The sequence below is a fragment of the Phyllopteryx taeniolatus genome, chromosome 18 (assembly GCF_024500385.1).
Source record: "Phyllopteryx taeniolatus isolate TA_2022b chromosome 18, UOR_Ptae_1.2, whole genome shotgun sequence".
NCBI lineage: Eukaryota > Metazoa > Chordata > Actinopteri > Syngnathiformes > Syngnathidae > Phyllopteryx > Phyllopteryx taeniolatus.
The window spans coordinates 3,646,290-3,674,251 of NC_084519.1; the positions used below are offsets into that span (position 1 = coordinate 3,646,290).

A 27,962-nucleotide genomic window follows, 5' to 3' on the forward strand; every position below is an offset into this window, starting at 1 on the left:
GTACTGGAGCCTATCCCAGCCAACAGTGGCGGGGTACACCCTGAACTGGTCGCCAGCCAATCGCAGGGCACATATAAACAAACAACCATTTGCGAACACATTCCCACTTACGGGCAATTTAGAATCATCAATCAACCCTTCATGGATGTTTTTGGAATGTGGGAGGAAACCGGAGTGCCCGGAGAAAACCCACACAGGCACGGGATTTAAACCCAGGTCCTCAGAACTGTGAGGCAGATGTGCTAAACAGTCGGTCACCATGCCGCGCTTCCTAACCTAAAACATTAAAACTAAAAACAAAAACAAAACCAAAACCAGAAAAACATTACAAGGAATAAAATGTACATAGAGCACTGTGCATTGCTGTGTATTCAAAAGTTTAAAAGGTGTTTAAGAGTATGCACGATATTGGAAAAAAAATACATTGCGATTTTTTTTCACCCTGCTACATACAATTTGTATATTGCAATGTTAGAAAAAACTGGATAACAAACATGTAACGTGAAAACCAACACACATTTACCTTTTTCCATCTCGAAAAAAGTATGATGTCTATTTGTATTTAAAGACACTGTAGTATTGCGTAATAGCACTGGACTTGAATTGTAAGACAGTATTTTAAGAACCTTACATGGACGCCACTAGTGAACATCCGTTACCGGAATTAAAGAGGATGGGCGCGTGACAAGGAATAGCGGAACAATGGTCTCGTTATTTTAAATCCAATCATTAATATTTTATTCCACTGGTTTTATAGCTGGGATTGGTTCCAGCACGCCCACGACCCGAGTGAGGATAAGCGGTACGGAAAATGGATGTGTAGATGGATGGATGCATGGTTTGAAACCACAAATGATACTAAAATGAAATGCGCTTCTAGTGGCGCGATCCATTTTCCATTTTCTCAAAAGGGGTCGGTCAAGCATTGCCGCTGCCAGCGTGCCGGCCAACCTGCACTTGAAAGTGCGTCTTTTTCTCTTTGCTTCCTTTTCCTGCAAACCATCACTTGTGAGCGCTCTTGCCAAACCCCGGAAGGTCGACCCGCCTGCCTGAATTGGTCAACACACATAAGTCAAACTTGCGGTCTACTAAAAGTACAGATTAGTGCATATTTGGGTTTTAAACAAGCGAGAACAGGAATTCCAGCTATACGCCTTGTCACCCCATGCTCACGACCAACCTCGCATCACAAGTCAGTTTCCTTTGCCAATGTTCATCTGTCCTTTGTTATTTTTTGTATTGCTTCCCTGCAGATTCCCCATGCTAGATCATTACAATTCCCATCAAATTCACTACCTGCATTGTTGTGCGTGTTTGGGTTCGAGGAAAAAAAAACCTTTGGTCGTCTAGAACTCTTATCTAATTCAAATTACCTTCAAATTACGAGACTGAGGATAAAAGGTTTGTCGTCACTTTGTCCTGAAGTTTTATGCATCTAAAATGTGGCGTGGTGCCCCTTCGAGATAAACTAGCTTGATTTATAAAGCTGTAATTTAAAATTACGCTAAACCGGAAGTAACACAGGCGTTGCTTCCATCTTATTCTTTTCTCCTAAATTAATTACATTTTTATTAATGAATTAATTACATTTACTAATATATGCTATATATATATATATATATATATATATATATATATATATATATATATATATATATATACACACACACACACTTTTAGTTTTTTAACAATGAATAGTCAAAAAAGTAAGCTATTTTCAATACTTTAGATTGGTTTAATAATTTGTACTGGGACTTCTGTATTGATTTGTGAAAAATGTACCAAATTTTGGCATAAGAGGTTCCTACCTGACAGCGATGAAATACACTATATTAGCTGTATTATTGATGCTTTAACATGGAACAATCATTTTTGCAGTATAGTTTTGATAAGTCAAACTGATGAGTCAAATACAAAAGATACAGAGAGAAGACAGACACACGTTAACAAAGTGTTACACAAGCAATGTCCCTTAGTCAGCATATCTGCTTTTACCATTTTCCATATGACAGTACATTAAACATTTAAAACATCAGAGACATCCAAACCCATAAAGAGTAATATAATTAGCTACTGTCTACCTTTTTAATATTTTTTACTCTGGTAAAAATGAAACATCACATCAAATCTGAGCCTCTGTCACTTAATAAAATAAACCTGTGCTGCTGTATAATTGACTACTGGACAAACACACTCATGATGATGTGGCCTATAATCTATCTCTAATATAATAAGTGCAAGTTTATCAAAACTATTTCATTATACAAGTCATGAAAACAAACAATAGTGTTATAGTTTATTTCAGTTACTAATGTTCCAAAGTGCATGGCTGCCTTCTGCCCTGTTGTGATAAGAATCATTATTTTTTACTGATTAAGAATTTGAAATAGTTGTAATATTATTAGTATATGACTGTTATATTAAATTAACATCTCAGAAACAAAATGTCAAATAATTAAATATATTTAGGACTATTACATTTGTCATCCTTTTCAAGGATATCGCAACATACTAGATACTAGATACTTTGCAAACATTATACCCTATTACACCACTATTGTGCCCCAAATTATATTGAGGCATATTTTTATAACATTTATGGCGCTTACATTTTTGAAACACACTTCAAAAAAATACAAACACATTTAGACATACGGATAGCTATACAGTATAATATATTGAGAGAGCAAGAACAACAGCTAACACAAAAATATTGTACATAATACAGTAACAACCGTAATAACATTTATTTTGTAAATGCTAGCCAACGCAGTGGGACCTCGAAGCGTGAAACGTGATATAGTGGGGCGTTACTGTACTCGCATGCAGCCATGAGTTATTTTACGAAATGAAAAAAAACAATGTTTAGGATAAGAAAATAGCTCACTTGTCTCGAGCAATAGGCACATATTTGTTGAGCAATAATCCTGTTCTTTAATTTTCTAAATAATTGGAATGATATTAAGAGAAAAATAGGATAGTAGTATTAAAGTCTTTTAGCATTAGTGTGAAAGCTTGCCTCTCAGCTTTCAAACAGTATTTGGAAACTGTTGCTTGGCCAGCCTGAGCAGAGTAGAGTGCAGTGGTCATCAAGAGCTGGCAACTTGAGATGATGCAGTGGCATCCGATGATGAATTGTTACCACCTGAAAAAAATGAATAATAATAACAAAATACATCAACAAAATAGATTACAACTTGGTTGTTGTGCTGTTTGGAGACAAGAGGTGCAATGAACCCTTATAAAAAGTTGTGATACCGTTTTTTCTATTGTTCCTCTTCCCAAACAGCCCTCCACTTGATGAGGTTCCAAAACTGGTGGTCTAAAATAATTGACAGAAACACACATCAATTCATTGGAGAAAGGATATGTGAGCCGCTACCAAAATTCGCATGAATTGTGTTATTACCGCTGTCCCACTTCCAGAATTTTGAGACGGTTTCAGACCCAAAATTAATGACCGCACCTGAAAATGTTAGTGTACACAAATTAGCATACTATTGTACAACTCTAGCTGGACAAGTTTATCAGGAAATACATTACCTTTATGCCATACAACCAATGAGTATTACAAATAGTGCATTGACGATCATCTGGGCAAAGCTAGCTTCAGAATGAGTACAATTGTGGGACTGCAAGTGCTAGTCAAGTGCTATCGCTAAAAAGATAAAAGTTGTTTGTCATTGCATTTTAACTGTGCATTAGTAACAGCACAAACACATCAGATTTTGTCAATTAAGAAACAATGTGGGTTGGGTTCACTTTAGTTTTGCAAAATTGTAAATTGTAGAAATGTGATAGTTTTATTTTTTTCATTTTGGTATTAGAGGCACATACCTGTCTGCTTAAGAGTGTTCCAAAAACCAATATGAAGAAGCCCTGTGTTAAGATAGGGAGAAGCTTTAGAAAATCAAAGTCAGAGTTTTACGCGTTATATGACTATGGTAGCACATAAAAAAATGCAAGCAGACCCATGTGTGTATGTTTACTCATTATAGCTTTAAACCCTTGTTCAGACAATTCTGGATTAACAATTTTTAAGGGGCACTAATGAATGAATGAATTAATTAATTCATAGTTTTTATTCTCGCATTGTTTCACAAAATATGGTAAATCCAATTCAAAATTGAAAAGTTCGTTTAATTACAATTATTAATTACAAAGAGTGGAAAATGAACGCCGAGTTCAACTTTTCATTTTGTTTATAATGCCACAACAGATAGAAAAATGGTGTACGTCTAGGTCCTTGCTACTTGATATAATACTGTGTGGCTAAAGGGACATCTGCTGACATCAAAAAATGAAATGAAAATTACAAATCACTTCTGTTCCGAGGGTAATCGACTCACCTCTCAAGCAATGACCATCATCTCCCTGTGTTATAACATCATGCCTCTGCAAGGTGCTTGAAGTTTTGATGAATACAACGCACTGTTTTACTCTACAGTAGTTATGTGTGTGAATGAATTTAATGATGGCAAATAAAACATATAAAATATTGTTTGGCAATTAGAACAACCTGGAAGTTGTCCAGCATCATACAACTTATTAACAACTTTGGAGGTTTCTACTGTCCGATAGTTCATTCATTCATTCATTTTCCGACCCACTTATCCTAGTCCGATAGTTGTAACGTTAAAAACTGACTGCACAATAATCAGAGAAGTCTATTATCTTAAGCGCTACTTCTAGCAAATCACAGGTTTACATCCCCTCAAAGCCAAGACCATATCTGTCACCAGGCCATTTCGAATCAGGTGCATCTGCATGTGCCTCTGTCAAAACGCTGATCTCGGCCCCCCAATACGGGAAAGAAGTAAGCCCACAAGCGAACAAAAGAGTAAAATACTGAAAGCTTCTTTGGAGAGTTACTTTGAAAATGGGAATAGGACAAATAATCAGAGAGTATCAGATAATATCGGCACTGGAGCCAAATTGGCAGTGCTACTTAAAGTATGGGTTTATTGCTAGTTGACTTGCACGCACCAGAACCCAGTCCACGTAAAATGCTGAGAGCCTGCGACAAGCTCGCAAATGAGGCAGTGAAGCCATTGAAGTTGTTTTGGCACAAGAGCCCAAACATTGGGTCCATTAAGGCAAGTCTGTGTAATTTTTGAAAAGAAAAACAAATAATGTCCCAGGATAGGACCGGCTCATTAAAGAGAAACCAGACCAAGGCTTCCACTAAGTACAATAATTACATTCAGCATAATGGAGATTTGTATATTGAATTAATATTTGTTTCTCTGGCGGTGGTCCATCATATGTCTTTACGTGAAACTGAAATTGTTGAGTTACTGTTGTGTTGGACTTTTTCACACTTACACTTATTAGTTTGTAATAACTCAGACTACACCTCATGGTATAGTCAGAGTGATGACAAGCTACTAAAATGCAGTGTGGGTCAACAAATTGGTGAACCCACTGAGACACACACGCAGCTTTGCATGTACGTAGGTATTTGGTGCATCATGGATGGCTCTGAATATAGAAAGCACAAAAATACAAAGTATAAAACTCTTAGACTAAAAAAAGAAACTGAGTGAGGTTTAACATTAGCTGTAACTGTGACATGATCTTATTTAAAGGCAATGGACGTCTTTGTGTTTTAATGTTTCACTATTAATACAAAAGGCATCTTCCATAGTCCAGTTGTCTTTAACTCAAACTTTTGCCGTAATCTGATGGCTGAGAGTCGACAAAGACAAAGGAATAAATACAGTTATAAATAAATCCATTATATAGAAAAATAGTATCAGAAAATCACCTGTAGAGAATTGAAGAAGGCGAAGGCAATGTGGATTCCGAGATTAGTTGGGTCAGTTAGAGTTCCCACTCCAAGACTCCAAGTTATTCCAAAGAAGGGTGTGAGGATGGCCAAGGTCCGAGCAATCTCCACCACAATATAATTGTCATTGTTTTGTACAGTGATTGACATCCCTTTACTATGCAGTATTGTAACCAACGCCACAATTATAATTACGATGTTTATAAGCACTATGAGCAGTGCTGGGATCACAAATGCCAGCAGCGCTCGAGATTTATCCCAGTTGAGCCAGCAGATCACAGTTTCTTGAATGTAAGCATTGTTCGGTTCTGTTACAGCAATCGTAATGACAGTGATAATCAATGGGGCCCCATAGCCCAGAGAAAATCCAATAGCTATCAAAGTCGTTTTAGAAATATTACCAAAGATAAAGACTGTTAAATAGAACAGCAACAGGGCAGACGCCAACATCCAGAAAAAGAGCACTAAGTAAAAGAAATGGATGAAAAAGGTAGCAGCAGTGCATGCATCTGGATTCTTTTTATCTCCTTCAGAGATACTTGCGCCAATAATGAACCAAATGTTTGCAATCAGGAGAGACAGTGCAATGTTAACAATGGGAATATGGCTCAAGTGTGCTTTGTCCTTCTTTCTAACTTCTTTCCATATCAACGCCTCAATAATGAGGCATATAACTAGGGATGCCATGGAAATACCGACGCCAATGTAGGTTATGAAATCCAACACACGTCTGTTTGGAACAAAGGGTGACATTAGGATTGAAAATGAAGTCAGGTGGTCACACTGACACGTAACCGTTTCGTCATCTCTGACAACTAGCTCGCAGCCTTCATCGTCCCATCCTCCAAGACCTTCAAAAAGAGTAAAGTTCCAGAACACACACTGAGGGTTCCCCAGAGTCTCATCTATAATGTCAAATGTGAAAGAGACATTGTCCACGGTGGTGTCAGACTGAACAAGTACGACTCTCCCATTGATTACCCTCCCTGTAGCGTTGTTCTCATCTCTTGGAGGAAGTACATTATCCAATGATTCAAAGGTTATCACAGTGAGGTTTGTTGGCCCACTCGACTCCTCTATGTCTATCTCCACTGTAGAATTAAAATCCCCATTGAAACTGTTGGTGAATGTAGTTTTGTTCAAGAGAATCAAAGGCGTTTCAATGTTAAGCGAGGCATTGATTAGCCTACTCGTTATACCCTCAAGACCAAACAACAATAATGAGCTGACACTCTCATTTCTGGGAATGGTGTTTCTTGTTTCTATGGTCTCAATGAGTGCTTCAAGGTTAAGAATGTCCCATGATTCTCTTGCCTCATCTCTAGTAAGGACATCAGTAGTGAGAAGGACATCCTAGAGGAAAAAGAAAAACAGTCAATACTTAACATCTGTTGTTAGATGAAACAAGAGACACACACATACCTCCATCGAGACCTGACTTATCTGGATAGTAGATGTTGTTACAAAGGTTGCTACATTGTTGATAATTGTAACAATGGCATCAATGTTGTTAGGAGATTCAGTCACTTGTTGACTCAGTTCGAGAGTGACATTGCTGAGTTCTTCCAGGAACTCTGGCAATGTAATTTCATCCAAAAACTAAAATTTCAGAGGGAAAACTGGTGTTACAGTCAATACCTGGCTTTTCTATACAGAAGAATGAAATATCAAACTCAGGCAAACCCATGTAATATTTGCACAATTGTAGTTTGTATAGTGTACTCAAGGCATTGTAGATCATTTGTGATTTTACTGGCTCAATGGGAGCCCAGACAACCCCTTATGTGGATACAACTCCCATTTGTTCTCCTATAACTCGAATCATTCTTGCTGTTTTTGTGTGAAAAGTCCAACAGCTCACCCTAGATTGGCCGAGTAGTTCCACAATCCTCTGGAGGGTGCAGTTGTCTTCTCGATCTTCCCATTCTCCACTTACCCTGCAAATGGCAGTCTTCTCTCCCACCTCATTTATTTCACAAGAAGCTCTACCCACATCATTTAAAAATCCATTTCCAAATTCTGGATCAGCAACACACGTGAATGCACCTGGAAAGACAATACATGTTCAGCCAAGTGATGGAACATGCAGAAAAAAGCTTTAACTTTATACAGCAGTATTCAAGGCGTCTTTTTTTTTTTTTTTTTTTTTGCTTAGCACTTACCATCTAGGACCAACACCAATCTTAGTTCCCGTCTGAATAGAGGTAAATCAATCACTTGACAAATTATGTTTAATCCTTGGTTATCACAGTCTGCCTGTGTGATTGTAACCTGATGTTGGATTGCAGGCCCTGTTTCTAAACATGCAAAAACAAAACCCAACACCATGAAAGTGATAATAAATATTTACATACATTTAGGTAAAAAAAATTTGAACAGCAAATTTTGCTTAAAGAAAAACAGACAAGGACTGAGCTAAGACTGGAATCAAGAAACTCTCGTTGGAGACACGGCAACCACATGCAACACAATTGAGGATGTATTATTGTTATTTGCTATTTTTTATTATTTTCTTTAGATTTTGAAAAAAAAAATCCATATTTCACAAAGCAGTCATCCTCTCCATGTCTTCTTCTTTTCCTTTCGGCTTGTCCCATTAGGGGTCCACAGCGTGTCATCCTTTTCCATGTCAGCCTATCTCCTGTATCCTCCTCTCTAACACCAACTGTCCTCATGTCTTCCCTCACGACATCCATCAAGCTTCTCTTTGGTCTTCCTCTAGCGCTCTTGCTTGACAGCTCCATCCTCATCAACCTTCTACCAATATACTCACTCTTTCTCCTCTGGATGTGTCCAAACCATTGAAGTCTGCTCTCTCTAACTTTGTCTCCAAAACATCTAACCTTGGCTGTCCCTCTGATGAGCTCAGTTCTAATTTTATCCAACTTGGTCACTCCTGAATCTCAAGATCTTCATTTCCGCCACCTCCATCTCTGCTTCCTGTTGTCTCTTCAGTGCCGCATTCTCTAGTCCGTACATCGTGGCTGGCCTCACTACTGTCGTATAAACTTTCCCCTTCATCCTAGCAGAGACTCTTCTGTCACATAACACACCTGACACCTTCCTCCAAACAAATATGTTTGGAGCAGCAAAAAATTTAAAGCTTTATGTAAGCCTTGTAATGAAGGAAACACATGCTGTAAGTGTCTGTATTAGCCTATTATCCCAATGACATAATGAGCATTCATGATTAAAGGTTTATTTTATCTATTCTATTCTATTCTATTTTTCCTGCAGCGCATCCTGTAGAGAATGACGCACCACGTGACTACTCTGCTGTATGATGGTGTTTTAAGTTTCGTTGCATTGATGAAATTATAGAAATATAATAAAGAAAACTAATTTTTTTATATCATTTTTATTTTGAGGATTCAAAAAACAAAATGGAACATGCCTCCTGTAATTTCAGACCTCCTAATGGAAATAAAATGCAGTCCTCTTCAATCCTCAATAATACAAACAATCCTCTTCTCTTTCCCCCCTTATCTGGGCAACAGACAGAGTGCAATAAAATGCAGCCTGCAATTATAAAAAATAAAACAGCAGCCTTTTGAAAAGGTAAGTACTATGAAAATAAGACGATTAATAAAAGAAAATAATGCACAATCCTCCTCTCTTTCCCCCCTAATGGCGGCAACAGACACAAATGAATAGGCTACCATTACACATGAGTGTGATAAATCACAGCCTGCAATTAAAACGCAACCTGCTTAAATAATAAAACAGCAGCCTTTTGAAAAGGCTTTCAATACCGCTCCATTTGTGGCTTTGGGCAAGCTGGGCTTTGGCTATCCTCAGCTATTGTTCTCTTTTTCCCTTTGCGATCCATGGCCCATCACACACCCGCTGGTTTGTTTGCGACAGCCACCTGCCACGCCAAGCTCAAAGAAGCGCGCGTCGCACGCTATGACGCAAATCTTCGTTGAGAGAAATGTTGAAATTTAATATTTGTTCCACACATTTTTACAGCATTGGAAAATGTTAAGAATGTTTGTGTCATGTTTGTCCTCCTACAGAAACCATATTAAAACAAAAAATATATTTTTCTCCCCCATCATTTTCCAATTTCATGCAGTTTTGAAAAAGCTCCAGGGAGTCACTAGGGGCGGCGCTAAAGAGCCGCATGCGGATCGAGAGCCGCGGGTTGCCGACCCCTGCTCTAGACTGTTGACCCCAAGTATTTAAAATCCTCCAGCCTTGCTATCTTTCCTCCCTGTAGCCTCACTCTTCCACCTCCATTCTTCTCATTCATGAACCTATATTCTGTCTTACTTTGGCAAATCTTCATTCCTCTCCTTTCCAGTGCATGCCTCCATCGTTCTAACTGTTCCTCCACCTGTTCCCTGCTTCACATGTCATCTGCAAACATCATGGTCCACGGGGATTCCAGTCTAACCTCATCTGTCAGCCTGTCCATCACCACTGCAAACAGAAAGAGGCTCAGGGCTGACCCCTGAGGCAGTCTCACGTCCACCTTAAATTCCTCTGTCACACCGACAGCACACCTCACCACTGTTTTGCTGCCCTCGTACATGTCCTGTATTATTCTAACATACTTCTCTGCCACACCAGACTTCCGCATGCAGTACCACAGTTCCTCTGTCATGGGCTTTCTCTAGATCCACAAAGACAGAATGTAGCTCCTTCTGACCTTATCTGTACTTTTCCATCAACATCCTCAAGGCAAATAATGCATTTGTGGTACTCTTTCTCGACATGAAACCGTACTGTTGCTCGCAAGTTCTCCCTTCTGTCCTGATTCTAGCCCTGACTACTCTTTCCCATAACTTCATTGTGTGGCTCAACAACTTTATTCCTCTATAGGTCCCACGGCTCTGCACATCAGCTTTGTTCTTAAAAATGGGCACCAGCACACTTTTCCTCCATTCCTCAGGCATCTTCTCAACCACTAGAATTCTGTTGAACAAGCTGGTCCAAAACTCCACAGCCACCTCTCCACAGGGATGTCATCAGGACCAACTGCCTTTCCATTTTTCATCCTCTTTAGTGCCTCTATAACTTCCTCCTTAGTAACCATTGCCACTTCCTGGTCCACCACACTTGCCTCTTCTACTCTTCCTTCTCTCATTTTCTTCATTCATCACCTCCTCAAAGTATTCTTTCCATCTGTCCAGCACACTACTGGCACCAGTCAACACATTTCCATCTCTATCCTTAATCACTGTAAACTGCTGCACATCTTCCCATCTCTATCCCTCTGTCTGGGCAACCTGTAGGCATCCTTTTCTCCTTCTTTAGTGTCCAACCTGGCATACATGTCGTCATATGCCTCTTGTTTGGCCTTTGCCACCTCTACCTTTGCCCTCCGTCGCATCTCAATGTAATCCTTCCTCCTCTCCTCGGTCCTTTCAGTGTCCAACTTCTTCTTAGCTAACCTCTTTCCTTGTATGATTTCCTGTACTGTGAGGTTCCGCCACCAAGTCTCCTTCTCTCCTTTCCTGCCAGAAGATACACCAAGTACTCTCCTGCCTGTCTCTCTGATCACCTTGGCTGTAGTGGTCCAGTCTTCTGGAAGATCCTCCTGTTCACCGAGACCCTGTCTCACCTCTTCCCGAAAAGCCGCACAACACTCTTCCTGTATAAGCTTCCATCACATGGTTCTCTGCTCTGCTTTTGTCTTCTTAATCTACCTCCCCACTAACAGAGTCATCTTACAAACCACCACCCGATGCTGTCTAGCCACACTCTCCCCTACCACTACCTTACAGTAGGTAATCTCCTTCAGATCGTCTGCACAAGATGTAATCCACCTGCATGCTTCTACCTCCGCTCTTGTACGTCACCCTATGTTCCTGCCTCTTCTGGAAAAAGGTGTGCACTAAAGGCATTTGCATCCTTTTTGCAAAGTCTACCACCATCTGTCCCTCCAAGTTCCTTTCCTGGATGCCGTACTTACCCATCACTTCTTCATCACCCCTGTTTCCTTCACCAACATGTCCATTACAATCTGCACCATTCATGACTCTCTCTCGGTCTCGGATGCTCAGAACTACTTTGTCTGGCTCCTTACAGAATTTCTCTTTCACCTCTAGGTCACATCCTACCTCTGGGGCATAACTGCTAATCACATTATACATAACACCCTCAATTTCAAGTTTCAGTCTCATCACTCAATCTGATACTCTTTTCACCTCCAAGACATTCTTAGCTAACACTTCCTTTAAAATAACCCCTACTCCATTTCTCTTCCCATCTACATGGTAAAATAATTTAAACCCTTCCCCTAAACTTATAGCGTTACTGCCTTTCCACCTGGTCTCCTTTCCACACACTATATCAACCTTTCTCCTAATCATCATGTCAACCAACTCCCGAGATTTTCCTGTCATAGTCCCAACATTCAAAGTCCCCACATTAAATTCTAGGCTTTGTGCTATCCTCTTCTCTTTCTGCCTAAGAACCCGCTTTCCACCTCTCCTTCGTCTTCGACCCACAGTAGCTGAATTTACACTGGCGCCCTGCAGGTTAACGGTGCCGGGGGCGGATGTTGTTAACCCAGGCCAGGAACAATGCGGTATGGAATTTTTTAGATGAACGGATTTGTTTGGCAAAGTTTTAACCCGGATGTCCTTCCTGACGCAACCCACTGCATTTATCCGGGCTTGGGACCGGCCTACAGTTTGCACTGGCTTGTGCCCGCCATAGGGCTGCATTGCAGTCATCCTCTCCATGCTGATTATAATGCATAGTCAAAACTGCTAGCCTCCAATGTCCAGCCGCAATGTTGGGTACAAGCTAGCTATTTCACATACTTTGGTTACCTCAAACAACTACATGAGAAGGTCAAAATATTAGGAAAACATTTCAGTTTGATTCTCAATTCAGCTGTACACAACAGCAAATTACAATAGCTAATAGTTAACATAGTACCGCTGTGTCAATCAAAACAAAACTTAGCTTTTTTTTTTTTTTTTTTTTTTGTAAATGCTGAGAGTTTAATGCCCGTATAGCTCTTGTCTTGTAACACAGATTTTACAGTTGTACCTAATGTTGTTGGTGTCCAGTCAAACTGAACTGTTGATGTTTTTGTTTGTTCTTGTTGTTGTTTTGTTTTACTTTTTTTTAACACCAGTTAATAAACTCAACAGTGTTTGTTTTCCACAATAATTTTCAGGTCTGGGTAAAGGAGTGTACATACTCTGTCAGAAAGAGGTTTATTCTCTCTTTCAGGGCAGTGAGAAAAGAATGAACTAATTAGGGAGTTCTCAAAGCTTTTTTCTTGTCATATCAGCACGGCAGAACTTTTTTCTTGTTTTCCACAACAACTATTGTGTGATTAGTCTGAGTTTTTCTAATTTTCACCTCTTCAACACACGCATTCACTCCAACTCAAAATGTGGCTAGGTTAAGAATAATTTGCAGCTGAACTGTAGATCTGCATAACTTCATAAATGCAAAATATCCTTTTGATGCTTTTCTGATTCAGTTTTACCTGAATTTGAGATGCCTCTAAACTCCAGCTGGTAGGGGTCCTGGACAGAGCATTGTAGTGACACTTGCTGCCCAACCTCACACAAGATAGTGTTTTGGAGAGGAACTGTCTGGATTGTGGGTGTTTCTAAACGATTGAATCTTCCATTACTGTCCTGCCGGAAGCTTGATTCCTCATCAAACAGCTGACATTGATAGCGTCCTGTAACGAAATTGTTTTGTGACTTAAAGACTCCATCTCCAACTATTCCAGCAACTGGCAGGTGAAAATAAAGGAAAAAGTATTTCAAATAGTGTAAAGAGTTTAAACATTCTTGCTTTTCCTTTATTTGTGCCAGATGAGATTACAGATGTCCACTAGAGTTATGTATACATTTTGTGTTCATTTTGAAAATGCATCTCCTCAAAGATTTCAAGTCTTCCTTACCATTGTCAGTGAAAAAGTAATTTGTGATCAAAAGTGTTTCCGCTCCATTAGCTTGTGAAAAGCTGTGTCGATCGTCTTCATTTATCAAAACACCGTCACGTCTCCACTCTGTCGAAGTGATACGTAAATCTAGCTCCACTGGTGGCGGGCCACAGGTCACAGTCACATTGTCTTCGAAAAATATACGAGGTGGTTCAATTACTAAGTTGCTAGGGCCTTTGATGGAAGACAATACAAAGAGTGGACAATTATTATACTGCATTAGATTTTCCAGAGAAATAAATGTCTCTATGTGTTCCTATTAGAGCAAAAGTTAAATTTACTTACTGTCAAACACCACAGGAAACGTGTTCCTCAGGTCACTGAATATTGCCATGAGAAGTGCATCAACAGCTGCGTCTTGAATTGATGTATTTGCAGTAATTTCAAAGTCAGCAATGGTGCTGCCAGCGCTTTATAAAAATAGTTAAAAGCAGATTAAATATGTGGCAACTTGATCATAGCAACTCTAAAAGAGGTTTAATGTTGCTTCTATCAGGGGGTAAGGGTGGAAAAATAAAAAAATAAAAATAAATAAATGTCATGAATTATGTTATTGTTTTCCTGTTCATTTATTATTTAATTTATCCATCCATCCATTTTCAACACCGCTTATCCTGGTTAGGGTCACGGGACGCTGGAGCCTATCCCAGCTGACTTCGGGCGAAAGGCGGACTACACCCTGAACTGGTCGCTAGTCAGTCGCAGGGCACATATAGACACGGACAACCATTCGCACTCACATTCACACCGTCACTGAGTGGGAACTGAACCCACGCTGCCTGCACCAAAGTCAGGCGAGTGTACCACTACACCATCAGTGACTTGGTTTTTTTTTTTTATTATTATTTGCTTTTACTTAATTGTTTCAACATTTATTGATTTAATTTAAAAGTATTTCGCAACTTATTTTTTAATTTTGTCAGTCATCTCTCTCATCATGAAATAATTGTATCTGTCATGATATGAACAGGGTGTGCCCTGTTCATATCAAGACAGTGACAAAATAGTGAAATAATTAAATAAGTGAAATAAATAGCGAAATAATTAAATAAGAAAAATAAGAAAATAATTAAATAAACTGTCAAATAATTAAATAGAGAAATAGGATAATATTGAAAAAATATTGAAACGTTTTTACAATCTAGGGATATCAGATGTGTTTGCTGTCTGAGCGCAGTGACTGAAAAGATCACTTTTTATCCAAGTTATAAAAAAAGGTTAAAATGGCTTTCATTGCAATGTAGGTTCAATAAGTTAAGATAGGTAAATTATATCATTGAGAAAAGCTTGAAGAATTTCAAATTAAACAATTAAATCTACCTGAAGCCTAAAAGATCCGCTGATTGTAGACCCAGGATGTGGATCCGAGACTGTGTTTCAATCTGTTTGAGACAGTGAGCACACCCAACATGTGAATTCAACAGTCACATTATGTCAATATCAACAATCACAAACACTCTTTGAAGTAATTATGACGAAGTATAACTTACAGAAAGTAAACATATCTGGTAAACATCATTATTTTCATCGTTGTATGATTCATCAAAGTCAATATTCATGGTGAATGACAACGACCTCGCTGAAATACAGAGGCAACATGTTGGTACAAATAAGAACAATTATTTTAGTGAGATAAAAAGTCATTCTGTGTAACTCATTTACCTTCTAATGTCGGGGGGCCTGTAGGCGCACCTGAAAAGTTAAGTGGAGGGCAAAGTTGAACAAGAAAAAATTCTCAAACATTCCATTACATGTTCACAAAATTATTTTCAAAAGGACACTCCGCTACAAAAATATTGGAAAGGAAAACTTTTGGTCTCGTTCAAAAAGTGAATAAGAGCCAAGAGCAACATTTTTTTATTTTCTTTTGAGGTACAGTGTATATAAAAGTCGACACACCCCTGTTCAAATGTCATATTGTCATGAAAGAAAAAAATGTGATTAAGATAAATCATATCAAAACTCTCTTTTCCCTTTGTCAATGAAAATGTCAGTCAAAAACTGATACTGGCCCATACCTTAATATAAACTATAACTTATATAACTCAATTGAAAAAAAATAAGTTATTTTCAAGATGGGAAGCAAAAATAAAATACAGATAATGTGGTTGCACAAATGTGCACACCCTCTTATAACTAACTCCAATACCAATTAGTCCAACAGTTTAAAAACGTTTCTCAATGAACATTTTCAGGGATTTTAGGGATTTCATCATCTTCGGTCCATAATATCTAAAGATTCATAGACTCTAAAGAAATCTCTGCACGTAAGTGGCAAGGCCGAGAACCAACATTGAAGGCCTGTGACCTTTGATCCCTCAGTATGGATGGATAGAAAGAAAAAGTGTGCTGTGGTCTGACAAGTGCACATTTCAAATTGTTTTCGTAAAGTCATGAACATCGTGTCCTCTGGGCCACTGCATTAAAAACCGGCATCATTGTGTAAGTCAGGGGTGTCCAAACTTTTTGCAAAGAGGGCCAGATTTGGTCAGACGAAAAAATGTATGGGGGCCGACCATTCGGCCTGACATTCCTCGAACCATTACCATTGTAAATTAACATGTAAATATGTAACTATATCACTTTGCTGTCTGCAGATAGGTCGATATTGCAAATGAGAATCTGTTTTCAATTGCATTACCAGGATAGTTAAAGGTTAAAATAATAATAACTTAAATACAAATGAACTATTTTATGAAAGTTGACTGAAATTTTTTAGAAACATGTATTTATTGATTTTGTTTTAACAAATCACATCCCAGTGCATTTTGACAAAGAATAGTGACTATATTATTCTGTCATCTGATTTGATGATAGTATAGTCAAATCAGATGACAGAAATTTGACAAAACTGTGGTTTGATCATCACAAAAAATCAATTCACTGAGGCTCATAGCTCGCCTTTGTAGAATTTTCATTTGAGTCATGGGCTCTTGTGAAAAAGCGCTGCTGTGCTATCAAAACAGCTTCCAATGGCTTCAGTTTTTCGGCGCGTTTGTTCGCCGTTAGCTTGGCTTAGTTAGCATGTTTCATCTGCTAGTGCCTCTTAATATTAAATTATTTGAAAACAGGCAAATTATGCAGACACAGTTGTTTCGTATGTCAGTGAAAAAATCCACTTGTCCTGGACACGGCGGCCCTCGTTTTCAACTTTCCTCTTTTTAGTTTCAGTTGCCATTTTAGATATGGGCTAAAAACATACCACAGGGGTAAAAGTTCACACAGGGGTCACGCAACGAGAGTGCGGCCCCAGGTCTACTGCCACCCTCTGGTGAAATATAAAATGGCTTTTTTTGGTAAAAGTGTATTGTTTACTGTGGTAAACTGTGTTGGCGGGCCACATATTGATTTTATGACATGATGCTTCGGACCGGAGGAAATTTGGATGCGAGCCGGACTTTGGGCATGCCTGGTGTAAGGGATATTGCCACTTCGGCTCAGCAATACTTCAGAAAAGCATTGTCAGTTAACACACTTCCTCGCTACATCTACAAATGCAACTACCATGCAAAGCGAGAGTAACAACAACAAGAAACACCGCCGCTTCTCTGGGCCTGAGTTCATCTGAGATGGATAGAAAGAAAAAGTGTGCTGTGGTCTGACAAGTCCACATTTCAAACTGTTTTTGTAAATCATGAACATCGTGTCCTCCGGGCCAGGAAAAGGACCATCCGTATTGTGATCAATGCAAACTTCAAAAGCCGCATCTGTGACAGCATGGGGGAGTGTTAGTGCCCATGCCATGGGTAACATGCATCTCTGTGAAGGTACCATTAATGCTGAAAAGTACATACAGGTTTTGGAGCAACATATGCTGCCATCCAAGCAACGTCTTTTTCTGGGATGTCTCTGCTTATTTCAGCATCACAATGTCAAGCCACATTCTGCACGTGTTACAACAGTGTGGCTCAGAAGTCAAAGAGTGCGAGACTGGCCTGCCAGCAGTCCAGTCCTGACTCCCATTGAAAATGTGTGGCGCATTATGAAACGCAAAATACGACAATAGAAACCCCAGAGTGTCCATTCTTCCCTGATGGACAACCTGTCCATCAGGCAAGAATTGAAAAGAATTTCACCTACAACGCTACAACAATTAGTGTCCTCAGTTTCCAAACACTAAGTGTTATTAAAAGGAAAGGTGATGTAACACTGTGGTAAACATGCCCCTGTCCCAGCTTTTTTGGAATGTGTTGCAGACAGCAAATTTAAAATAAGTTGATATTTGCAGAAAAAAAAGTTCATCAGTTTGACAATTAAATAATATCTAGTCTATTTAGTGTATTCAATTGAAAAGGCTTTGCAAATCATTGGATTCTGTTTCTATGTGTATTTTACACAATGGAATTGCAATCTTTGGAATTGGGGTTTGTAACTGCAGCAGTTAAATGTTCATTGTTTTACTGCACCACTGCAATAATTATTTATCATTATCATCATCATCATCAGACTTGTTGATATGCACCTACAGCTGTGTATGTGCATTATTGGCTATAAGCTTTTTACACTAACTTTCAGGGTTTAGCAATGTTTGAAGATGTTTGTAAGCATTTGAAATGAGTGTTTTGGGATCACAGTTTGTGTTATATTTATGGTTTCAACTGTTAATATAGGCAATTCTAATCACTTTGAGGGCAGCTTCAATTATTAGAAGAAATTCGCTGTTCACACTCATTAGCCACGGTCAATGTTTGTGCAAGAGGCCTGATGATTCAGTGTTTTGTTTTGTTTCGTTTTTTTTACCTTTCACTTGCTTTTTTTTTTTTTTTGGCAGCTCCCTGGTTTTTCATGTTGGTTACATCTCAAACTTTTTTTTTTTTTTTTTAAGAAAGGCATTCTCATGATTCATGCCCTGCAGTTCCTCTTTTGGAGCTTGGGTGGCGCCTTGCGCCTTGTCTCTCACTCTCCCCCTCTGTCTTCCCAGCAATCAGCATCACCTGTGCAGCGCACCTGTCTTCAAGCAGCACTGATTACAGCCTGCATTTAAGCCTGCCAAGTCCAGCAAAGCTTCGCCTGAGTATTGACACTTGTCTGTGACTCACTGGCTGACGCTCGTAATTCCAGGTTTCTGTGGTATGCAGGTAATTATACGAACGACCAGCATCTGTACTCACCCAATTTTGTTCTCTCCCATCTCCATTGTACCTTCCGTGCCTTCCCCGCCTCGCTGTCTGGTCCAGCCACGCCACCAAGTCACACCACCTACTCATGGTCCCGCTTCCTGCTTGTTTCTTGTTTCCGACGGCCCACCACCTCGCCTTGGATATCCTTACCCTGAGCCATCCCGCAATAAACCATTCAAAATCTACTTCCTCCGCCTCAGTCTGCTCTTGGGTCCAATCCAACTCACATCCGACTTCACACCGTGACAGAATACTCAGGCCATTACGGACCCAGTGACTACAGAAGCGTTGAGGACAGCGCTCGGCCATCAGGGCGCTCATATAAGCAGACAGGATGAAACCCTCCGCAAGATCATAGACTCATTAAATGCCCTTACACAACAAGTATCACTCCTGTCCTCCTAGAGCCACCTCAGCGATCCTCCCGTGAATATTCCTCCCGAGCCCGCAGCCTCCACTCAACTTCTCCTCCCGTATAAAGAGGCACATGTTCCTCGTCCCCAACCTTACTCGGGGGACCTTGGTTCATGTAATCAATTTTTACTAAAGTGCAATCTATTATCTGACCTACAACTGCTAAGCTATCGAACCGGCAGATCTAAGGTCGCATACATTATCAACCTCCTGCCCGGTAGACCTGCAAAATAGGCCACAGCGCTTTGGTATAATTCCTCCCCGGTAATCACCTCACTAGACTCATTTATGTCCGAAGCCAAGAAAGTTTTCAATCACCCCATTAAGGGTTGGGAAGACACTCAGCGCCTCCTAGATCTCACCCAAGGTTCGAGTTCCATGGCATCCTACTCTATTGAACACTGAACACCCTGCCACCACCTGTTCACCCCCCACTGGACCATAGGAGCCAATGCATCTAGGCATGACCTGGTTAGACCCCCAGGAACAACAGCACCGCTTCACTCAGACGTTATGCATCTATTGTGGACAGTCTGGTCACTTTATTGCCACATGGACAGTCAGGCCAAAAGACTGGGCTCACCAAACCCTGAGAGCGTCGTGGTGAGGCAAAGCAACACCTCCCAAAGCTCTACTTCCTGTATGCCTGTTCCCGCATGCATTCTTTGTCCCGTTCAAAACACACCAGTCTCTGCCCTCATTGACTCCGGCGCTGATGACAATTTCATGCATGAGGGCTTGGCGTGTCAGCTCCAGCTTCCCCTTGAGCCCCTCCCATACCCTAAGAATGTTATGGCCCTGGACGGGCGACTCAGCCCTCCTGTCAACCACCAAACTGTACTATTAAACCTGCTTATTTCTGCGAATCATCGCGAAACACTCCAGTTATTTGTCATCCCTTCCCCGGAGACGCCACTTGTCCTCGGCATCCCTTGGTTCAAACAACACAACTCTGCCATAGATTGGACCCACCTGTCAATCACTGGTTGGAGTCACTTCTGTTATTCCCACTGTCTCCTTTCGGCTGTCCCGTCCTCCAGCACACCTCAGGCACCAGTAACACCTACCGATCTCTCACGGGTCCCAGAAGATTATCACAATCTCGTGTTCAGCAAGGACCTCGCCATCTCTCTTCACCCCCACCGCCCCTATGATTGCGCCATTGACCTCTTGACAGTAGCCCCAGGCAGGCCAGTCTAGTACCCGCACTCTTTTACTACGAAGCCACGCTGTTGTAACATGTGCAGAATGTGGTTTGGCATTGTCTTGCTGTAATAAGCAGGGGCGTCCATGAAAAAGACGTTGCTTGGATGGCAGCATGTTTCTCCAAAACCTGTATGTACCTTTCAGCATTAATGGTGCCTTCACAGATGTGTAAGTTACCCATGCCATTGGCACTAACACAGCCCCATACCATCACAGATGCTGGCTTTTGAACTTTGCGTCCAAAACAGTCCAGATGGTTCTTTTCCTCTTTGGCTCGGAGGACACGACGTCCACAATTTCCAAAAACAATTTAAAATGTGGACTCTTCGGACCACAGAACATGTTTCCACTTTGCATCAGTCCATCTTAGATGATCTCGGGCCCAGAGAAGACTTTGGTTTTCTGAAGTGTTCCTGAGCCCATGTGGTGATATCCTTTACACATTGATGTCGGTTTTTGATGCAGTGCTGCCTGAAGGTCACAGGCATTCAATGTTGGTTTTCGGCCTTGCCGCTTACATACGGTGATCTCTCCAGATTCTCTGCACCCTTTGATGATATTATGGACCGTAGATGATGAAATCCCTAAATTCCTTGCAATTGTACGTTGAGGAACATTGTCCTGAAACTGTTCGACTATTTTCTCACGCACTTGTTCACAAAAAGGTGAACCTCAACCCATCTTTGCTTGTGAATGATTGAGAAATTCAGGGAAGCTCCTTTTATACCCAGTCATGGCACACACCTGTTCCCAATTAGCCTGTTCACCTGTGGGATGTTCCAAACAGGTGTTTGATGAGCATTCCTCAGCTTTCTCAGTCCTTTTTGCTACCGCTCCCAGCTTTTTTGGAATGTGTTGCAGCCATAAAATTCTCAGTTAATGATTATTTGCTAAAAACAATAAAGTTTATCAGTTTGAACATTAAATAGCTTGTCTTTGTAGTCTACTCAATTAAATATAGGTTGAACATTATTTGCAAATCAATGTATTCTGTTTTTATTTGTTTAACACCACGTCCCAACTTCATTGGAATTGGGGTTGTATATATATATATATATATATATATATATACAACCAGTTCAGGGTGTACCCCGCCTCCTGCCCGATGACAGCTGGGATAGGCTCCAGCACGCCCGCGACCCTAGTGAGGAGAAGCGGCTCAGAAAATGGATGGATGGATGGATATATATATATATATATTAACAGTAACACATTTGTTCGTATTGGCGCAAAAGAACAATACTTTTTATTCGAAGAAAGATTTGTTGGTTAGTTGTTTTCTTAAGAAAATTCTCAAATATTCTTTGTGTAAAGATTGTGAATCCCGTGCCATTTTGAAATATTGCAATCTACCTTATTTCAAAGTGTATTATCACCATGTCAATGAAAATGTATGTGTATACAAGTGTTATTTTAGATGAATTAATTACAGATACATTACTTTCTGTCGATGGTGGTAGACATGCAGCGGTGACATCTGAGGAGCAAAATTGAAAATGTTGTATTCATAGTAAACATGCTGTAAATCACGATCATTACTAAAAACACGAGGGAATACAATTATTTCTTTCGATTCTTAAACATTTGAAAGTAGCTCCACTTACTTGTTTCACAGAACTGCCCATCTGGTGGAATTCCATTTATGCAGTCACAATTTCCTATACTGTCGTTGTTGCATGCACCATATGTTTCACAGATCTCACATGACCAAAGAAACTGATCCTCACACTGACACTGCTGTTGTCCATTGAAATTTGTATAGCAGACTGAAAAAATATTGACGCCACAATATTAACTTTGATGGAAAATATTGAAAAACTGACCGATAAACATTAAACCCATGCTCACCTGTGGTCAGATTTAAGCTTGTCACTATTAAATCAGTCGTGGCGTTGAATTGTAATACGATATCCACAGCTTCTCTTAGTTGTTGAATAAGGTTTGTTGGCTCAGTTTTTAACGTGCGTATTTTGATAACAGTGATTACTGAAGCTGAGGAGGAGTATAGGAGACAAGACAACAGTTTACAATTACATCACGTGTAGTACCCATGAATTAAAAGACCAACAGGAGGCGTGCGTACACATTGGATTCATTGTTGGCTGACAATATACAGTAGATCATTTGTGTGCAGAACACAGAATCCCTTTCAGATACTGTAAATATACTGGTATTGGAAAAGTGACTGAAACGGCTCTTTTCACACTGCACTTTCACACCTTCGACTTGCCCATTCATTGTGCGTGTGCTGAGGGGGCATGAGCGCGTTTTGACGTTACGCTGAGCGTTGCGTCAATGCATAGGGTGTCTGACGTCCAATTTCTAGCTCAGCTCGTGGTTTTTATGCTTGCATTGAATCATATTTATTCAATTTTCAATAAAACACAGCTGCATTTAACACATCGGATCATCAAATGAAAGCAGCACCTACTGGCAAAGTTGCTGCACAATCTAAAAAGACTAATTAATGCTACGTTCACACTGGAAGCAAACTTTCACCACACGTTACTCACACAAGTTTGATTGGTGGAGTTATTTATGCACACTGAACGTGCATGCGCTTCATTTGCGCCACATTTCTGTGCTCCTCCCACCCCTGTCCCTCTTCAGTGGGTCGTTAGCGCACTCACGTCCGATGACGATGCACTGTGAGTGGCCACGGCAAGTATGACATGCTCCCAACTCATTCCTTTGAATAATTTTTTTTTTTCCTCCATGTTTTACTCCCCATTTCAGCCCCTCTGCCCGGCGACGGTGCGCCGTGAGCAGCCACGGCAGCTAGCAGTACGCCTCGTCCCCCAGGCTGGCCCTTTAATCACCATTCTCCAAGCCAATTGGCTGTCGCGACATGATTTGTGGCTTGAGTTCTAATTTTCCAACCCGAGTAAAATGGGCGAAGAAGTGACTTTTCGCTTGCTCACTCCACTCGCGTTGCGTCAAACGGAGTATTAAGATGCGTTCACACCGGTTGCAAATTTAACTATTCTTGTGACGTAATTACATATAAAGTCAATGAAGTTTGCGTGGGTAATGTGTTTGACACGACACGAGTCGTCCTGGCCGTGATCAACAGCACACGGTTGTCAGCGCACTCTGCTGAAGAGGAGAATAACAATGTGATGCAAAAGAAGCGTTCACTTTGTATAAACACATGCTGAAAGGCAGACAAATACTACAATTCAGAGGCATTACATAATGTATGAATGTTACCCTAAAAAAAAGTTGATATTGTCTATCTTGAGAAGCCAAATTCACCAACTTAAGTCATATATTATGGGTTGAGTCGTGTACTTCAGTCCACTGGAATTTTGGAACTGATTGGAACTGGTATCGTGTTCCGAGAGCAGAAAATTAAGAAATATCTATCACCATGTATGCCTCTCACTGACATAAATGTTAGGTGTGACATTTTGGCCTAAGAGATAAAAAAGTACTACAGTGTTCCCTCGCCACTTCGCGCTTCATGTTTCGCGGCTTCAGTGCTCTGCAGGTTTTTCCAAAATATTCCTCAAAAAAAAAATTATTAATCAAAAAATAAAAATGAAAAAATACAGGCATATCAGCAGCCATATTGCATTCATGTTTCATGTTGATGCACGAGAGAGGTTTCCCTGCATGCCAAACAAAGAGATGAGTTGACTCAGAGGATTTGTACATGCCTGTACTGTACATGCCACACTCATACAAGGCGCGTGATTGGTTCCCCAGCGCAACATCGAACCAATGAGAGCACGAGTGGATTTATCCCGTGAGCTGATTGGCTGCGCATAATCGCAGCATCTTCCCTTGTTGTGTCTCAGCAGTCTCGTCCACGCTGTTGACTGTCTCGCATACTGTATCTTAGTGTTGTGTTCATAACTTTTTTTGTTTAAGAGATAACTTTTTTTGATTAGTTAAGCCCTTACAATGCCGCCTAAGAAGATGATGACCATCAGCGAAAAAGTTAAACTTTTAGATATGATTAAAGAGGGCAGAAGTTATGCATCTGTGGCACGCCATTATATGGCGTAAATGAATCAACAGTGCGGTACATCGAGAAAGAGGAAGCAAACGTCCGCAAAACTGCTTCAATAAGGAAGCGAAACGTGTGGTAAGAAGGCAATGTTGATGAATGTTAATTACTGACGAAGGTTTTATAATTAAAGATTTAAGTAAATATGTGTACTGTTGTAATCTATGTCTCAAATATGTAAAGTATAAATACTGTTTACATATTTTAAACATTCTGGTACCCACATACACATACACAAAAATTCCTAGGGGGGGGGCGGGCAAATCCTACTTCGCGGTTTTTCACCTTTCGCGGGGGGTTCTGGTCCCTATTAACCGCGAAAAACGAGGGATCACTGTATTTATAGGAGGATGTAAAAGATAAGAAAAAATACAGTACCTGTCATTAGTGGTGTGGGAAGTGTAATGATACCTGTGAAACACAAACAGTTAACAAATGAGTAAAATGTTAAGTAATTCAATAATATGCAAAACATGTCTTTCTTCTTTTTATGACATGTGCTCTCCCCTGTGTGGAGTTTGCATGTTCTCCCCGTGCCTGGGTAGATTTTCTCCCGGTACGCCACTTTCCTTCCACTTCCCAAAAAACATGCATGGTAGGTTCAGTGATGACTAAATTGGCCGTAGGTGTGAATGTGAGTGTTAACGATTGTTGTCTATCTGTGCCCTGCGATTGACTGCAACCAGTTCAGGGTGTAACCCGCCTCTCGCCCACACTCAGTTGGCTCCAGTATGCCCGCAACCCTATAGTGAGTATAAGTGGTGTAGAAAATGGATGGATGGTGTTGGATTGTTCTATTTGTACTCATGAAGCTGTGTTCCTTTTTCTAACAATTAAGTTCCATTATATTACGTCCTTAACAATGGATATAATGTCCACATTGTAAGTCATGCTCCTTATGACCATGCGAGTCTGTTAGCATCCTATGCTGGTAGAAAGTTCACACAGCAGCTAAGCTGTTAGTTACGTAGTTCAGTAAGTAAGCGACTGGCCAGCTAGCTGTCCGCACTCCCTGCAAAGCTGCACTTAAGACGCTGTTCACCACAGTCATTGTCTGTCCATTTACTGACGTCATCAAACGAATGAAACATCTCACTCGCTCAGGTTTGTTTATGTTAGCAATATTTTCACATAATCATTTCGTATACCGTTTGTGAAACTGTTTCATATAAGCTGCACTTACTTGGTTCACAGAACTGGCCATTTGGAATTCCATTTATGCAGTCGCAGTTTTGTGTGCTGGCATTGCTGCATGCACCGTAAGTGTCACAAATGTCACTTGACCATAACAACTGATCCTCACAATGACACTGATGTCCTCCAGTCGAGTTAGGATAGCAGGCTGAAAAGAAATGGGCGTGACAGCATTAACTAATTAATTAACTAAAACATGAAAATACATTCACTTGGTCAGTTTAAGACAAAAACTCTCACCTGTGGTCAAATTTACGCTTCCCAGCACTAATTCATCTATGATATGCAATGGTAAAATGACATTTTCCACAGCACCCCTCAGTACATTAATGAACTCTATTGCCTCGGCATTGTTTGGAGTGTCCATTGAGAGGAAAATGTCTACATTTATTTTGGAGCAATTTTCTGGAAAACAATCTCCGGCAGCTCTTTTCTCTCTGGCATGACTGTGGGATCGTTGTCTCACTGTCAGCTCCTGGAAAGTATAAAAACACATTTGATTCACATAAAATACCAATTTGTGGTTGTTTTTAGGTTGAAATAGTAGCTGTTTGGTTGTCTTCAACAAACATTTTAGTTCAGTTTTGTTTACCACATTAACACTTTTTTTTATAAATGTTTCTTTTTGTCTGTCTCATCATTCATTCACATCTCTATTTGTCCGACTCTCGCAATAGCTCAATAACATTAACTATACTATAGGAAAAATGTCAAAAGGAATATGAACCAATAGGGTACAAGGCTTTTGAGACCTGGTCAAATAAATTATGTATGTTTAGTGTTCAAGGAAACTGTATACTCACTGCAGTTGTAAATGAATGGCTAATGCTTTTCTATTTACCACAGTATACCTGAAAAGTACACATACAGTGTGTGTGTGTGTGTGTGTTGGGGGGGCAAATGGCTTCCCAATTACACAGAACTCCTCATTCTGTACAGTAAACATAGCAAATTTGTCATTTGAGAATAATTCAAACTTGTCAGTGATCTGCATTGCTGTAAATTCTTACTTTGAAAAAGGAGTTGAAAGATGGCGTGTAGTCCTTATTCAGACAAAAGATGTATCCAGCCAGAAGAAGGAGAACGATGAATCTAAATGCCTTCAGTAATTTCATCTCCACTGCAGAGAGAAATCATAATCACAATCATAATTAATAATTAACACATTCACACCCATAGACAATTTAGAGCCTTCAATTACTGGGAGAAAATGTAAACTCCATGCAGAAGGGTCTGAGCCCCGGTTGGAACCCAGGACCTCTTGACTTTGAGGCAGATCTTGTTTGTTCTTGTCCCTCGCACCCCCACACCCATGAATTGAATTTTTTTTTCTTAAAACGTGATAGGCATTGCAAACGAGTAAATCACATCAATTTGTTATCATCTTGTCTGCTTAAATGCAGCTTATTTTGAAAATACAGTTTTTTTTTTGTAAGACAAACATTTCTAAAACTAATGTAAAATGTTTCACCTACAAATTTTGAGTAAAAATGTACAGCATAGAAAGAGGGGGGGGAAAAGGTGTTTATTTACCTTTGGTCTTGTTATTTATGATGACTTATTTTCACGAATGCCTGAAGAAATGTGCACGTCAAGTAGTCATCCATCAACTGTATACAGTTTGTGTCCAAGTTACACACCAGTCTGACAGGTTCAAATTCTTCCAGTCGTAGACAGAACAATTAGAATCATTACGCATAGTTGTGCGGTCAAGCCAGCCTCCACGCGTAAAGTAGCAGTCAAGCCAGCCGCCCCTAATTTTGTTCAGACTAGGCATTACGGTAATAGGTCGCCAACTCGCGGCGAAGCCACCTTCAAAATAAAAGCTTTCCAATAATACGGACGTCAGTGCTCTTCGGTTTAGGAATGCAACCAGCAAAGTTCATTTGAATCTTGAAATACATGACATACATACATACATACATTAAAAAATGTAGGACACTTCGACATGCGGACAGTCGTAGCAGGGATTCGAACCTGTTCTACCTACTGAGCCAAAGCCACCCCAACATAATCCCATTGGTATCGCAAGACAAGTCCAGATCTGTGTGACAGACCACCAAGGACTCCACGAAAAGAGGTTTGATGAAGATCTGATATTGTATTTCAAAATAAAAATCTCTGAAAACTGCATATGTTGTTGTCATTACCCCTGACTGAAAAAATCTGTTAAATCTTTTTAATGAGATATCGCAACACCGGTCCAGGTCTGGGGGACACTACACCTTCCCAGGTCTTCAACAAAAGAGGTCCCATCCAAATCTGATGTGGCATTACAAAATAAAAGTCTCCTGAAATTGGTATATT

General features: G+C 40.1%; 1 protein-coding gene across 4 annotated transcripts; it reads right to left on the reverse strand.

Annotated features, from left to right (window-relative positions):
- Positions 1–1,954: 1,954 nt before the first annotated feature.
- On the reverse strand, positions 1,955–27,322 carry LOC133468551 (adhesion G protein-coupled receptor F5-like). Of its 4 annotated transcripts, none has more exons than XM_061754595.1 (22): positions 27,189–27,322; positions 26,666–26,775; positions 25,896–26,130; positions 25,645–25,803; positions 24,840–24,872; positions 22,298–22,441; positions 22,054–22,215; positions 21,891–21,926; positions 15,372–15,401; positions 15,200–15,288; positions 15,030–15,091; positions 13,995–14,119; positions 13,668–13,838; positions 13,242–13,442; positions 7,951–8,085; positions 7,650–7,834; positions 7,211–7,387; positions 5,768–7,141; positions 3,838–3,879; positions 3,410–3,466; positions 3,259–3,322; positions 1,955–3,145 (listed from the first exon to the last, which is right to left on the reverse strand). In XM_061754595.1, exons 2-22 carry the CDS (start codon positions 26,768–26,770, stop codon positions 3,090–3,092), a joined length of 3,642 nt encoding a protein of 1,213 aa, XP_061610579.1. In that variant the 5' UTR covers positions 26,771–26,775; positions 27,189–27,322; the 3' UTR covers positions 1,955–3,089. The 4 variants fall into 4 exon arrangements, with proteins under 4 accessions (XP_061610579.1, XP_061610578.1, XP_061610580.1 ...); XM_061754594.1 differs by having other exon boundaries at positions 13,668–13,883; XM_061754596.1 differs by lacking the exon at positions 7,951–8,085 and having other exon boundaries at positions 13,668–13,883.
- Positions 27,323–27,962: the final 640 nt, after the last annotated feature.

Coding starts and splice junctions, on each gene's coding strand:
- LOC133468551 (XM_061754594.1), bottom strand. CDS start 26,770: ATGAAATTACTGAAGGCATTTAGATTCATCGTTCTCCTTCTTCTGGCT. Junction 22,442..24,839: donor TCCCACACCACTAATGACAG/GTACTGTATTTT, acceptor ACTCCTCCTCAG/CTTCAGTAATCACTGTTATC. Junction 3,880..5,767: donor CCTTCTTCAATTCTCTACAG/GTGATTTTCTGA, acceptor ATCTTAACACAG/GGCTTCTTCATATTGGTTTT.